Raw genomic sequence first — 15,145 nt, 5'->3', positions numbered from 1 at the left:
AATTTTCATCGTATGTAGGCAACTGAGCATCATTCGTAGGCAACTCTAAAATTACATGGAGGCAACCTTCAATACTAAAGAAGCAACTTGCATTCAACATATATTATGCATATTTTGCATTCAACCTTCAGCGTGTGTGTGTTGGCTAGCCAGTTCGCGGGTGTTGGCTAGTTGAGAAAGTGAGGATAGATGAGAAGTTGCATACGGGGTGATGAGAATTTCATAGAGGACGGATTAGACAATTGCCCACAAAATTACACAAGTTGTTAATAATTTTGGCATGAGTTGCCAGCAAAAACAATTTGAATCTCTGGATATAATAATGGAAAACACACATGAGTTGCTTGTTGAATATACCGGAGTTGCACAAAAACATCCTAAAAGTTGCTAACTTTTTTGTGTGATACTCGAGTGCATAACGATCTTAAAGTTATTGTTCTTGTTTGCCTCCAATAGCCCACCAATGGTGAACTTAGACTTTTCCACATGTGGTTGCTTTTTGCTAGATACCAACTCAGAGTACACATGAGTTGTTTGGTGAGTGCACTGTAGTTATATAAATACACCCCAAAAGTTGCTAACTTTTTTGTGTACCGCTCGAGTGCATAACAATCTCAAAGTTTTCTACCACAACCAGCAAGTATTCTATCATAACTAGCTTCATCTCCATATTGATAGTGCTATAGGAAACTTAGTAACATTGACAGGCAACTTTTTAATATATTTTAGGCAACTGAAATAGTAATGGCAGTCAACTGAGCATCTTTGATAGGCAACTTCATAGTGTTTCTAAGCAACTTAGAAAAAAAAAGCAATGATAAGCAACTTCATAATATTGTAGTGAACTAATTACAAAGTTAGACAACTGAGAAGCAATGGTAGGTAACTAATTACCAATAGCAGGTAACTAGACATCAATGGTAGGCCAGTTTCATAGTATTGTAGGCAACTGGACATCAATGATAGCCAACTAAACATCCAGGGTAGGCAACTGAGCAGCTATGGTAGCCAAGTTATGATAATTTAGCAAAATTCATTGATACACGTAGTGCAATGAAATTGCTTATATGTAGCACTAAAGGTGTCTCATATTTTGTGTGATTTTTTCAATTTTTTTTACACTAACGAACCTAATAAGTAGTCCTACTAGGAAAAAAAATGAAGTTGCCTTCCTATAGCACTAAAGTTGCCTCCATCGGACCCAAAGTTGCCTCGAAAAAAAGTTCGACGAAACCTATCAATATGAAATCTAGTTTTGAAGAACTCGTCGCGAGAAATCCGAATGTGAAAACGAAACTGAATTTGGACGCTTCAATCAAAAGTTACAGTTTTTTAAAATTTTTGAACACCCAAATAAATGAACATGCAGACAAGATTTTTTTTTTTGGTGGATCACATCAAATGCGTCGGCTGCTCCTTCCATATTTTGAAAAGCGCTCGTTCCCACCAGCGGGCGCTCGGGCGCCTGCTAGCCACGTCCCAAACAAATATGCTCTATTTAGTCCAAATGGCGTGGGATTAAACCTCAAATTTAACGTCGTGCGTGTGTCATTAAGGTGGAATATTCTTTTAAGAGGGATATGACGTTCTTGACACAAGCAGGACATACAAGATAACTTTATACTTCATCAGTCTAATTTATTTTCGAGAAACATCAAGTTACTTAGTATCTTTTTTGATGATGAACAATTTTGACAGACTGAGAAACAATAGGGAAAGCTGATGTTTCCACTGTGTTTTTCAGATTGAGAAAGCAAAAACCGTCGTTTATTACGGCTGTTTCTTCTCACGGAAAGAGAAAAGAAGAGGAGAAAAACAGGTGTCCGGTAGCTAGGCAGTTGAGCGACGAGCACCAACACCCTGCATGCCCGGCGGTTTGCTGCAGCCAGGTCCCTCCCTACCACCCAGTTTTCCTCCCCGTTTCCCCCGCCCCCAGCCTCGCCACGATCCTCTCCCTCTCCCGCTCCGAGGAACCAAAATTTTCCCTCCACGACATCCTCTCTCCTCGATCAAAGCGGCAGCAATGCCGTAGCCAGCCACGTACGCCGTTGGAATGCCGGCCAAGCCATGGTCGACGCCTCGTGCCCTCAGACACCGGACGACGTAACCCGCGACGATCGACAGGAAAGGTAATATCGATCTCGATCTCGATCTCGACGTGGAATGTAGATGAATCTGACTGCAGATGCAATGCGTGGGCGCTTCTCTGATTTGGCACTGTCTTCCTCCCCCCAGCGCATCATCACCATGTCCAACATCTTCGGCAAGAAAGGGAAGAGTTTCAACGGTCCAGGTTAGAAATCAGCCCCCCATTTAGATCCATTCTGCATTTCCTTCTTCCTTCTAACGTTACCACCACCTTGCAACTTTTCGATACAAACGTAACGAGAATTCATTTGCAGATTCGCCGCAGAGTCGTGCAGCACGCGTGCGGTTCAAGAGCGCGAGCCTGAACTGCGTCGACTCGCCCAAGAAGCAGAATGACGACACCTGCAAATACAGGTACAGTTGGCTTGACGATTCTCAGTTTGTTGATCTGATCTCTGAATCAATCTTGGCCTCGATAAATATTTTTCTATTCAAAAAGGATGTTTGTGAATTTACCATGTGCAAATATTGCACGCAGGGTGTTCGTTGGTACGTGGAACGTGGGAGGGAAGAACCCGAACGACGGGCTTAACCTGCAGGACTTCCTGCAGGTGGACGAGTCCTCCGACATTTACGTCTTAGGGTAATGCGCGCCATGGCACTTCCTCCTGTGTATTGATTCAGGAGTTTGATGGTGCAATGACAATGGCGATGTGTAAGGGAATATCTGACCGACGCTGTATGAGTAGGTTTCAGGAGATCGTTCCCCTGACCGCCGGCAACGTGCTGGTCCTGGAGGACAACGAGCCGGCGGCGAGGTGGCTGGCGCTCATCCACCAGGCGCTCAACCACCCGCAGGAGCAGCCGGACAGCGACGAGCCGCCGACGCAGCCGCCGGAGCCCGGCTCCGCCGACGCCGGCCGGCAGCAGAACCGCCGGCGCGACGCCATGGCCAACAGGTCCTCCAGCGGCAACCTCTTCTTCCAGACGCCGTCGCTCAAGCTCCTCAGCAACAGCTACCGCGTCGACAGCGCGCTCGTCAAGACGTGCAACTGCTCCGCGGAGGCGTCCCTGCAGCGGCGCCGCGCCACGGAGGTGCGCGAGTCCGTGTACCGCGCCGCCGAGACGCCCCCCGCGAGCACGGCCGCCGAGGCGGCGTCGACGTCGGCCGGCGGCTGGGACGACGACGGCGCCGGCGCCGGCACGCCGGGGCAGTGCGAGTCGCCGGCGGCGGACGGCAGCGGCATGAGCTACTGCCTGATCGCGAACAAGCAGATGGTGGGGCTGTTCCTGTCGGTGTGGGTGAAGAAGGAGCTGGTGGAGCACGTGGGGCACCTCCGGGTGGACTGCGTCGGCCGGGGCATCATGCGCTGGCTGGGCAACAAGGGCTGCATCGCCATGAGCATGACGCTGCACCACACCAGCCTCTGCTTCGTGTGCAGCCACCTGGCCTCCGGCGAGAAGGAGGGCGACGAGGTCCGGAGGAACGCCGACGTCGCCGAGATCCTCAAGAGCGCGCACTTCCCCCGCGCATGCAAGTCCTCCGCCGCCCACCAGCGCGTCCTCCCCGAGCGGATCCTCGAGCACGAGTACGTCCCTATCTTCTTGACAATCTTCACCATTAATCTAGCCCTGACAAGCAAGCATTCTCCGATTGATTGATGCGCAACAGCAAGATGATCTGGCTCGGGGACCTGAACTACCGGGTCTCCCTGAGCTACGAGGAGACGAGGACACTGCTGGAGGAGAACGACTGGGACGCTCTGCTGGAGAAGGACCAGGTACCGTCTGAACTCTGAACTGCAAATTTTCTTCAGAAACTGCACGCCTATCTCTGACTCAATGGCCGGCTTCGTTGCAATGCAGCTGATGATCGAGAGGGAGGCGGGGAGGGTGTTCGGGGGCTGGAAGGAGGGCAAGATCAGCTTCGCTCCGACGTACAAGTACACGCAGAACTCCGACGCGTACGCCGGCGAGACGGTCAAGTCCAAGAAGAAGCGGCGAACGCCGGCATGGTACGTACGTACTCCCTGCAAACGCCGCCGGCGGTCGTAAGCTTAGCTTATCCCTGACGCGCGGAAGAGATTACTGAGGACTGCCATGCCAGCGTAGGTGCGACCGGATACTGTGGCACGGCGACGGCATCGAGCAGCTGCAGTACCTGCGGGGCGAGTCCAGGTTCTCCGACCACCGGCCGGTCTGGGGCGTGTTCGCCGTCGAGGTGGAGGCCGGCGGCGGCAGGATGAGGAACTGCTACTCGATGTCCGCGCGGATCGGCCACGACAAGCCGGGGTCGCCGCAGAGGCACGGCGGCTCCGTTGAGCCCTCCTCGTAGCCGCGGCCTTGTAGTTGTACTTGTATGTATGATGTAGCTTAACTGCTAAAGGGTCAGAAAAGATTTGGAGCCACCATTCACAGGTTGAGATCGCAGCTCGATCTTGTCAGGCTGATGTATGTTACTACTAACAGAAAACTAATAAAGGGTTCTTAACTATATTACGTATTCCCTTCGTCCGGAAAAATTTATCCCAAACTTATCTTTCAAATGAATGTATCTAGTATTGAGGGACAAATTTTTTCGGACGAAGGAAATAACACTCTTGATTTGAGGATATATGAAGTATAATCACAAAAAAGTCTCACATCACGATTTCAATGACATAGTCCATTTTGGAACAGTGGTATTAGTATATGGTAAAAATAATACTCAAAATTAATGAAGCCGATAACTGCCATATGTGTGGCACCCTACCACACGAGTCGTGTGGTCGTAATCAGAAAACAGCCCACACGAATCTATGTGGATGAATATTAGAACTGTCACATGTCTGGACGCAGCTCGTGCCACACGCCGAACCAACAACAACTACTCACCCCCATACCCCAGTGTGGCATGAAGCAATTCCGCCCTGACATGTTTTGATGGCAGGATGACAACTTTAATTGTAAAGCATGACTACTTCTCTGTTTCATTTTTTTGGGGGGTTTCATTCGAGTTAACTATAGTTGCCAAGTCTAATTAACGGTAGTTGCCACATGTGATCAAACAATAGTTGTTGTGTGTGATTAACTAGTTGCCATGTGTGGTCAAACCATAGTTCCATGTATGGTCAAACGTAGTTGCCATGTGTGATTAACTAGTTGCTACATATGCACACCAGTAGTTGCTGTCTATCACTGTGTAAGCGTTGTGTGGGTGAAGAGAAATTTCGCCCACATGTTCGGGCGGGCGTCCCGTGTGCCGTTCAAGCGAGGAGCGCCCACACGACGCTGGTTGCTTATGTGGCTCTCCACCTAGATGGCAACTGCTTTGAAATTCATGCAAATGGATCGAGTGCGTGTGGATGTATTGATAAGTGCCACTGTGAGTGTTATCGTTTGGAAAATTAATTTGGTTAACCCTCTTTCGGAATAGCAGCCCCAGATCAGAGAATCGAATTGCATGTTTACCATAAATGCATTATGCATATAATTTGTAATATCTTTTTAAGATAACAATATGACTTTATTCATTAAATAAACAAATTTCGCCAGATAGAAGTAAAAAACTAAAGCACACACAACTACACAAGACCATTGAGACAATTAAAAGCTACACCGAAGTTGTTTGAAGTCGTTGCCTGTAGCTTCATCTTTTACATTTTCACTTTTTCTCGAGCCTGCGATGTAAAACATGTAGGAGTACAAGCTAGACTGATCTCAAAGACATGCATAAGTTAAATTGATATCAAAAGTTTTAAAAAGCCACGTGAGTTGCTCACCTCGGTAGATGAGGACCTAAGATCACTCAATGCAATGCCCCTGGGACAATCCTTGTAAGGCAGGCCGTCGAACCGATATTTTATATTATATCATCGGAGAAGAATATTGAAAACACAAAAGTGAAACAGAAGAACCACCGACTAGATCAAATTCGACCTTAGACTTGTCTTCACCACCGTCGACAAGGCAAAGCAAAGCACAGGACGATAACTCACATATAACCAATCACATCTCTAATCATCTAACCAATTGTTGTTTACCACTCCGTTAATAAATCTTGGACGTAGAGTTGTGTATTTTCATATACAACCCGAGAGTTGGGAATACACAATTTGATAGATGTACAGAAATAAAAATTGCAAATTCTTTGGACAAAGCTGGAACTACTATTGAGCGTTCAACGCAGCTACTGATCTAAGCCGTTGAATGTTCGATCGTATGGTTGGGAGAAGAAGATAAAAACCCCGGGGAAGAACCTGTCATGGCCAATTACCGCCGGTCAAAACACGCCGCGAGAAATAAACAAGGAAAATAGCCGCGTCATGGCCGGCGACGACCACACCGAAGCCCCAGCGCTACTGACCTCGCCCTCGCTCGCTTTCCTCGCGTTATCCCGACCTCGCCGGCGATGGCGGCGTGGCCCAACCCGTGGCTGCCGCTCCTCCTCGTCGCCGCCCTGCTCGCCTTCGAGGACTGGCTCTCCACGCCCTCCTGCTCCGGTGGCGAGCCCGCCCCCGACCTCGCCGCCGGAGACCTCAGGGCGATGATGGTTGCCGACCTGATGCTCCTCGGGTCCGACGCCACCTACGCCGACCGCTTCTTCCGCGACCACGTCACGTCCAAGCTTTTCACTGTAAGTGATCAGATTCAGATGCGGGCGAACCCAAAATTCTTCGAATTTTTCAGTTCTTAGGGGTCTGGTACTAAAGTGTCGACAAATTCCTGAAGTCTATGCCATTTTTAGACTATTATATAGACTGAATTCCAGGAAATTTTGAGTCTTTTCATACCTGTTCACGTGATTCAGGCCATTGGTAAATACCCTGGAAGCTATTTTCACTTGAGTCATATAAATATAAAATATTACTGTACCTGATACTAGAAGATAGGAGTACATCTCTTATTGGCAAGTGTAAAGCTAAGTAATGTCAGTTATGAGCTATTTTGATGGATATTGCACACACTTATGGTTATTATCACTAATTCGCTATGTTATGTCTACGTCAGAAATCTATTCAAACAACAAATCCAGATATGATCATAGTCCTTGGGGACATCTCAGCAAGGGGTTCAGAGCATAACGAGAGCAAATGGATAGCTGTTCTTGAACAGTTTGAGGGAATATTGGGGCAGTACTCTTCCCTTCCTCTTCACATCGTGTTAGGTGACAAAGATGTTGGCGAATGTTCGAGTTTGGATGGTAAATTGGTGCACCGTATGGCCAAGCATTTGCCAGGATTAGATTCAAGTGGCTGTGGCGCCTTTGAGTTTAGTAATACCAGTTTTGTGTCTCTAAATGCGGTGGCACTGCTCTGTGGTGACAACATGTTGCGGTTCAGTGTTGAGAAGGTTATGGAGAAGGAAAGCCATCATTTCCAAAAGAAAAGGTTAAATGGAGCATATCATTCTCCTCTGGGAAGTGAAAACGGAGAAGGTGTCGGTGCCCACAGTTGGAGGCAAAACAGCATGACGTTGGGATCAGGTCCTGTCCTTTTGCTCCACATTCCACTACATAAGTCCCAAAAATCTGACACAGGAGTCATTGGTGTTCCCATGTTTCCAGATGGAACTGTCTCAGATCATCCTTTGGTTCCCCCGAGTTCAAAGCAAAGGTAAATCTTGTATAGTGTGTATTGTGAACATACTTTTTTGTTGAGAGTCATAACTCCTGCTCCATACCAATGCTGATACATTTCTGTGGATACTTTGCAGTCCTTTGGTTCCCCCGAGTTCAAAGCAAAGGTAAATCTTGTATAGTGTGTATTGTGAACATACTTTTTTGTTGAGAGTCATAACTCCTGCTCCATACCAATGCTGATACATTTCTGTGGATACTTTGCAGTCCTTTGGTTCCCCCGAGTTCAAAGCAAAGGTAAATCTTGTATAGTGTGTATTGTGAACATACTTTTTTGTTGAGAGTCATAACTCCTGCTCCATACCAATGCTGATACATTTCTGTGGATACTTTGCAGTCCTTTGGTTCCCCCGAGTTCAAAGCAAAGGTAAATCTTGTATAGTGTGTATTGTGAACATACTTTTTTGTTGAGAGTCATAACTCCTGCTCCATACCAATGCTGATACATTTCTGTGGATACTTTGCAGTCCTTTGGTTCCCCCGAGTTCAAAGCAAAGGTAAATCTTGTATAGTGTGTATTGTGAACATACTTTTTTGTTGAGAGTCATAACTCCTGCTCCATACCAATGCTGATACATTTCTGTGGATACTTTGCAGTCCTTTGGTTCCCCCGAGTTCAAAGCAAAGGTAAATCTTGTATAGTGTGTATTGTGAACATACTTTTTTGTTGAGAGTCATAACTCCTGCTCCATACCAATGCTGATACATTTCTGTGGATACTTTGCAGTTACATGTGAGCTTTACCTGTTGATGTTTTTTCAATATCACCTAACTTGAATTTTGGAACATTAAATAGCGTAAAATGTGCATTTGTGTGTCTCTGTGTTGCCTTTATTATTTGTTTGATGATTATATTCTGACGTGCTAATTGGACCCTTCAGCGGAGTTGATGGCAGGAGGCTATATGATCAATCACATACCCTCCCTGCAAATTCAACACAATATATTCTTCAAGCGCTTAAACCAAGGTTAGTCCTTCATTGGCAAATTCTGTGAATGGAATTACTTAGACATGTTAATGATGGTCCTTTTGTTGCACCTTTGCTTGCTGCAATTAAACTGTGTGTGATACTTTTGTAAAAGAAATTCTTGTACACACAAATTCTTATTGAGTCTCTTCCTCAAGGATGGTACTTGAAGGCCTACTCTCATTTTTCTTTCCACAGGATTATATTTAGTGCTCATGCTGATAGCTTCTCAGACTACACCCATCCTGATGGGACAAGGGAAGTAACAGTACCAGCTATGACGTGGAAGAAAGGAGGAATGCCAGGTTTTGCCATCGCTACATTTGGACAAAAAGGCGTTGTATCTGTAAATTGCTGCTGGCTAGTTCAGGAATGGTACATAATGACGGGATATTCAGTTTTTTTGTTCTTGACAGCTCTTGCAATAAGATGGTCACACTGGATATGAAATGGAATTATATAATTTATTTGAAGGTATGATTGGTGACTTATCTTATGTAGAATGTGTTCTACATAATTTCATTTCTCGCATGATGGCTGTCTTGAGTATTAGGTTGATACTGAAGTTATAGCATTGTATACACTAATGAACTGTGATCAAGCGAAGCGAACCGCCGGTCGGAACCGAGAGCCTGACGGATTCAGTCCCGATCTGACTTTTGAAACTCTATGGTCTTGATTGATTCATTTCCCTGTTTCCTTCTTATTTTGTCTTCATCTTTTTCTTTTTCTTTTTTCCTGTTGCTTTTGCCTTTAATTCTATCTTCTGTCTTCCCCTCTCTTCCATCCCTTTTTTTTCAACTTTATTCTTTTTTCGGTTATATGTTCTTACTCTTTTTTAACTCCTTAGACTTTGAGCATTTCTATACCCATGTATAGCGTGTACCAGACAATACGTCAATGAGAGTTTTTCTGTTAAGTGGAATGGATGGAAACCCGTTGATTAGGTAGCAGGCGGTGGAGGTTGCTTCAACCCAAAAACGCTTCAACCCAAAAATTCTTTGGACAACATGCAGCTAGCCTTGGAGATGATGGCTCTGTTCATGTGCTCAGCCCATCATTCTGTTGAGGAGTGTATGGTATGGTTTGGTGCCTGATAATGCCCAAGTTTCTGCAGTAATTGTTAAAAGCTTTTGAACGGAGTTCCATACCATTGTTTTTTAGGGTTTTTTAACCTTTCTCTTAATTTGCCTTTGTATCATAACTTTCCATTCCTTAAAGGCATTGAAAATATCATATTTATGTTTTAGAAAATAAGGCATCACTTTTCTTTTCTGGAGTAATCATCAATAATTGATGTCAAGGGTACTAAGCGAGATGAGGTTTCTCGTCATGTGTGATATGTGTCACACATTTGTTAGCGTGTGTATCATGCCATCATTCGCCTTGATTTGGATAGAACCAATGCCCACAATCTCACGTGGGTTATTGTCTCCCATACGCACAACATCTTCACTCTGCAGTGTATGCACAAACTCATAAGTACCAAACCAATCTTTGTTACAACATATATGAAACGAACAGGTAGAAACAAGTATCTGTTCACCATGACAAGAATCACAACCAACAAAAACAACATGAGCATCTTATAAATCAGACTTATCACCAGATGTAACATGGACCTTACCATCCCCATCGGATTTGTCCTTAGGTTTATACATATCGTTCTTTTCTCCTTATCCTGCAGTTCCAACAATCATTGATGAGATGACCCTCTTTCTTATAGTAGTTGCAGAATTGTCCTTCCCTCTAGACTTCGAACGCCCCTGCCCTGCTTGCTTTTATCTCTGTTGTTGGCGATTCCTCAGATTGCAACATATCTTTCATCTTTTCAGGGCTTTATATACTTCCGCAACAGTTAGTTCATCATGACTATATAATATGTATCTCGGAAATTTGCAAAGGAACTAGGCAACGAGCAATTAGAAGATTTATCTTCATCATCATACTTTACCTCCATAGATTGTAAGTCAGAAACGATCTCCTTGAAAATCGGTAAGTGGTTCAGCATCAAACCACCTTCTTGCAACTTGTGCGTGAACAACTTCATCTTCATGTGCATTTTACTCGTAAGATCTTTGGACATGCAGATCGACTCCAGTTTGAGCCACAGGGCTGCTGCGGTTTTATCCTCCAACACCTCTTGCAAAATATTATTAGCTGGATGAAGGTGAATTAGAGACATAGCCTTATGGTCTTTCTGCTTCTCTTCATCGGTCAATGTCTTTTGTTCTTTGCCATCGAAACCATCCCACGCTTCATCCATATTGGGATGTTCTAGCACTGCCCGCATCTTCACTTGCCATAGAAAAAACCTTGTGTTGTAATCCAGCAACGGCATATCAAACTTCATCAATGCCATGTCGTTGAAACCTTAGACAGAATAAATACTCTGATACCACTTGTTAGAGATACGAAACACAATATAGAACGAGGAAAAACGAATCAACACGAAGGAACACAAGATTTAAATGTCGAAAACCCCTCCAACATGAAGGGGGGAAAACCACGGACACCAACTAGCTAAATTTCACTATGCCAGGAGAGGTTACAAACGTCGGGGTTACAACAGATCAACTTATCCCGTGCGGCAGCTTACAAAAGGATATACGTAGTAGAGGTGACCTAGATCGATACTGATCCATACGGCGGGAGGGGGGGGGGGGGTGATGTAGTCCGAACCTTCTTGGCGAGATGCGATTTGTTGTTGCGGCCCGATCTTTCACGACACTCCACCACCAGCAGTCACAACCTCTCGTACGATGTACACGAAGTAGAGGGTTTGAACCTTGCGGCCCAACATGAAAAAGCCAATCTCGACGAAGGTACTCACACGCAAAACAATTTCCATGAAAAGAAACCGCAACACAGAGGTTTTTTAAAGATTCCTCCAAAACTTGATACAGGTGTTTACCCTGAAAAACACATCGTATCTATTCCATAAAAAAATAACCTCCCTTAAATGGCGCACGTACATGGACTTATATAATGGTCGACTCCTCTAACTTAACCGACAAACTCAACGCATGGTGCCATCGTGACCTTCTACTATTTAAATACTATAATCTGCCTTTTATATCTCAGCAGTTACCTAATACTACTATACAGACATAATTTAAATATGTGCCTTATCTTCCACCATCGGTTAACTTGCCTTCAGGTGGGCCCCATCCGCATCCTTGCAAGGATAAGTAGTCACATATCAAGCATCTTGTCCATATACGTTCCTTAGTTGGTAAGAAGATAAATATAAAATTTGCAATGTATCTCCTCACGCAGCAACTAGTCATGGGAAGAAAACATTCAAAATCTGACATGGACTCCTTGCTTCCTCCTAAGAAACGTGACTCGCCAAAATAATCAGAATATCTTTTTCCTTTGTTTCCTCCTGTTTCAGGCATGTCGAGCCCAATAATACTGGGTCTCTCAACCTGAACATGTTTTTCTTCTCGTACATGCATCATCAATTCTTGCGTCTCCTTCACATGCTTAAACTTGTCAACCACAATCATAGCTTCATCTTGTACAATATTAGTAGGATATTCGGCCATATGTATAGACTTAGTTTTATCAGTAGCAACCATCATAGATAAATTACACAAGGTCGTATGGGGGGGGGGGGGGGGGGGGCACCGCCCCCCTCGCACCTCTCCAGGGCATGGGGCGAGATAATATGGGCTAACTTCAGACTCCGCTCCGCTTTAAAAGTTAGCCTATATACTTTATATGAATTTGGATCACAACTTAACACTGACAATGGAGATCAACCGCGGTGAGGCACTGAAGCGACTCTCGCCAACCACCAAGGCGGGCCTGACAAGAAGCTGAAGGTCCCCTTGGGGTTCTTCATCCTTGTGGTCGCGGGGGCCGTGCGCTTCCCTCTGATCAAAGCTGTTGTCTTCGATCGCAGGGACAACGCTGTTCCTCGTGCCATGAACGACTTGCTCCCGGTGAAGGCCAAAGTATACATCCTCGATTTGGTGACAAGGTGGCACCTTTTTTCTTGCGCTTTACTGAGCTGGCATGCGCATGGACAGACCAGCCTGGAATAAGAATCACGAGGTGAAGGAGATCAGATCCTTGGGCGTTGCAAGTGCAGAAGATGCGCTTTCAAAGGTTAACACAATCCTTCAGCCCTCCAAATGCAGCTGGACCTAGTACTCTGAGTTGTGTTGTGAGTTTGTGGCAGTTGTGGTGTCAACTATGTTGTGAGTTTGTGGCGGTTCTGGTGTCAACTGCGCGAGTTTGTGGTAGTTTGTGCCAAGTCTGTTGTGGCTTCGAGTAAACTGAATGAATAAAATCAAAATGACCATTCTCTGTCAATTATCATCATGTTCATTTCCCACTTCCACTAATCCCCATGCCATGATTGGTGCAATGTTTGTGCTTACACACTGACGACCTTGTCCGCAAACAGTGATCTCGGGGGGGGGGGGGGGGGGGGGGGCATGGCCCCAGCACGGTAGGACTTATAAGGTGCATGCAGTTACACGAGTAACACTCCAAATCAATTTTTGTAATACCATGTGACATGTTGGTTTCCGTGGCAACTTTGAACCGTTAATTTTCTTCTTGATGCAAAACTTCAAAACTGTTCGCAAGGAAACTTTATCTTGCCGGTCTATTGCTAGGCCAAAACTAGAAATATAATCGCGAAGGTTTGCTGAACGTTGCATTGTTTGGTCTACACAACACACAAGTATGTACAGTGCTATGCAGCCGATGATTTTTGGGCCGATACATGCACGACAATAGCTAATCACCGTTAGATTAAATCCCTCCTTAAATAAGGAACGTGAGATTTTATCACCCTCCATAAAACATCATGTGCAAAGATAGTCCAGATCAGATTTAGTAGTACCATTTGATATGTTAGTTTTAGTGTCTAACTTTAAAGTGTACTAGAACAGGAATGCGCGCGTTGCAGCGCCCGTCAGTCTCAAGGAAAGAATAATATAAATGTGTAAGGAAATTAAACCCGCAAATACTCAACTGGTTTGTGAATGATTTTATTTGAGTGACATCCAGCAAGCCCTACTATCTTTGGGGCATTCATAAACATTTAAGTAACTTAGATAAACAATTAGACATGGTAAATAATACACGCCTAATCATGTTAGGTGGACATAATAGAAATACCTAAAGATATGTAAATCAATAGAATGTATTGATGCCACTGGAGGAAACACAACCTTAATTAGTTGCACGCTTAGCATTATAAGAGACAAAGACCTTCACTTGAATTATTGGCATGCTCTTATCTACGAAAACATGTGGTTCTGTCATATTTTCTACATGCTCGTAGTGAATTTGCAGAGATATGTTCATTGAAAGCCGGATGTACAATGAATTGTCTTAATTATAAATCTTTCTTAGTCTGCACACACAGTTGTGCTTTTTCTTACCATATGATAGTATTTATGTCTTACAAAATCAAAGATGCCACACCAAAACTGAGATAAGATGGTTACCTTTGAAACATTTGTCACTCAATAACTGGACAGTATTGATATAGGTATTTGAAGCATGCATGAAGGAGTAAGTGAGAAACAACAAACATGAGAGGAATGTTGAAACAAGAAGTGTTCTGAAAGTCATTAAAAGAAGTAGGCCTAGAAATATATGTATTGGCACTATTACTCGCAACAACAAATTTGTTGGTTGAATAATTAATAATCTGTCCAACCAGTATTTGAAGGTTGTGTATTTATTGGTGAATTATGCAAACAAAAACTTCTTCCTAGAGAACTTGATGCCACAAAAACATTGGAAATTTATTGCATCTATATTGTGAGGCCCCGCTTACTATAATCTATGAGGCCTTGAATCAAGCTCTAAACAAAAGTCCAAGTTGAAAACATAAAAATGGAGGCCAGAGTTAGCGAAAAGCATATCTTGCCTCTAAATTTCTTGAACAAAACTATCCGTAGTGAAATAAAAGGCACTGTAATACCACACAATAATATTATACAATATTAAAAGACAAATTGGGTGGGAGGCTAATCTGATAAACAAATCCTCTTAACTATGTTCAATGCTATTGATAATCATCAAGTGCAGGGAATCATCGTAGTAATTCCCAAAGGTGGAAGTGGTAAGTATGGAGTGTCGAACCCACAAGGAGCTAAAGGTAAGATCAATATTCTCTTAAGTCCTATCTGCCACTGATACGACTCTACGTACACCGAACGTTTGCTTCCAACTAGAAACGAGAAATAAAACTACGTCATGGGTATGAAGAGGATAACTTTGCAAGATATCAGAGAGCAAAAATATAAAAGTAGGTGATGTTATCATAAAGTTAGAATATATTACTAAATATTATAAATAGCGAGTGTGGAATAATGATGGGTCGGTGTGCGGAATTATCCTAGGCAATCGTTAACAAGACCGGTGGTCGTCATTGCAATTTCATATGAGGGAGAGGCATAAGCTAACATACTTTCTCTTCTTGGGTCATATGCACTTATGA

At 44.1% G+C, this 15,145-nt stretch overlaps 2 protein-coding genes across 6 annotated transcripts; both read left to right on the top strand.

The window, feature by feature from the left end:
* The first annotated feature begins 1,923 nt into the window (after positions 1-1,923).
* LOC125522942 (type I inositol polyphosphate 5-phosphatase 10-like) lies at positions 1,924-4,569 on the top strand. Its single transcript, XM_048687983.1, has 8 exons — positions 1,924-2,129; positions 2,236-2,293; positions 2,403-2,502; positions 2,627-2,731; positions 2,838-3,677; positions 3,761-3,869; positions 3,955-4,103; positions 4,201-4,569. Exons 2-8 carry the CDS (start codon positions 2,248-2,250, stop codon positions 4,421-4,423), a joined length of 1,572 nt encoding a protein of 523 aa, XP_048543940.1. The 5' UTR covers positions 1,924-2,129; positions 2,236-2,247; the 3' UTR covers positions 4,424-4,569.
* Positions 4,570-6,338: 1,769 nt separating this feature from the next.
* Positions 6,339-9,169, top strand: LOC125522406 (metallophosphoesterase 1-like). Of its 5 annotated transcripts, XM_048687469.1 has the most exons (6): positions 6,339-6,703; positions 7,078-7,552; positions 7,634-7,682; positions 7,783-7,812; positions 8,587-8,673; positions 8,872-9,169. In XM_048687469.1, the coding sequence occupies exons 1-6, from the start codon at positions 6,479-6,481 to the stop codon at positions 9,119-9,121; spliced, it is 1,116 nt and encodes a 371-aa protein (XP_048543426.1). In that variant the 5' UTR covers positions 6,339-6,478; the 3' UTR covers positions 9,122-9,169. The 5 variants fall into 5 exon arrangements, with proteins under 5 accessions (XP_048543426.1, XP_048543427.1, XP_048543423.1 ...); XM_048687470.1 differs by lacking the exon at positions 7,783-7,812; XM_048687466.1 differs by lacking the exon at positions 7,783-7,812 and adding an exon at positions 8,303-8,332 and having other exon boundaries at positions 7,078-7,682.
* The last annotated feature ends 5,976 nt before the right edge of the window (positions 9,170-15,145 follow it).

This window comes from Triticum urartu, chromosome 7, assembly GCF_003073215.2.
Source record: "Triticum urartu cultivar G1812 chromosome 7, Tu2.1, whole genome shotgun sequence".
Classification (NCBI taxonomy): Eukaryota; Viridiplantae; Streptophyta; class Magnoliopsida; order Poales; family Poaceae; genus Triticum; species Triticum urartu.
Note: the sequence above shows the minus strand (reverse complement) of the source record. Positions and strands in the feature narration are given on the sequence as shown.

What these genes read in the sequence shown, in the direction of transcription:
- LOC125522942 (XM_048687983.1), top strand. Translation starts at nt 2,248, where the DNA reads ATGTCCAACATCTTCGGCAAGAAAGGGAAGAGTTTCAACGGTCCAG. An exon ending in GAGCGGATCCTCGAGCACGA is followed by an intron (nt 3,678 to 3,760) that starts GTACGTCCCTAT and finishes GATGCGCAACAG; the next exon opens with CAAGATGATCTGGCTCGGGG. An exon ending in CTCTGCTGGAGAAGGACCAG is followed by an intron (nt 3,870 to 3,954) that starts GTACCGTCTGAA and finishes GTTGCAATGCAG; the next exon opens with CTGATGATCGAGAGGGAGGC.
- LOC125522406 (XM_048687466.1), top strand. Translation starts at nt 6,479, where the DNA reads ATGGCGGCGTGGCCCAACCCGTGGCTGCCGCTCCTCCTCGTCGCCGCC. An exon ending in TCACGTCCAAGCTTTTCACT is followed by an intron (nt 6,704 to 7,077) that starts GTAAGTGATCAG and finishes TGTCTACGTCAG; the next exon opens with AAATCTATTCAAACAACAAA. An exon ending in CTTCAAGCGCTTAAACCAAG is followed by an intron (nt 8,674 to 8,871) that starts GTTAGTCCTTCA and finishes TTCTTTCCACAG; the next exon opens with GATTATATTTAGTGCTCATG.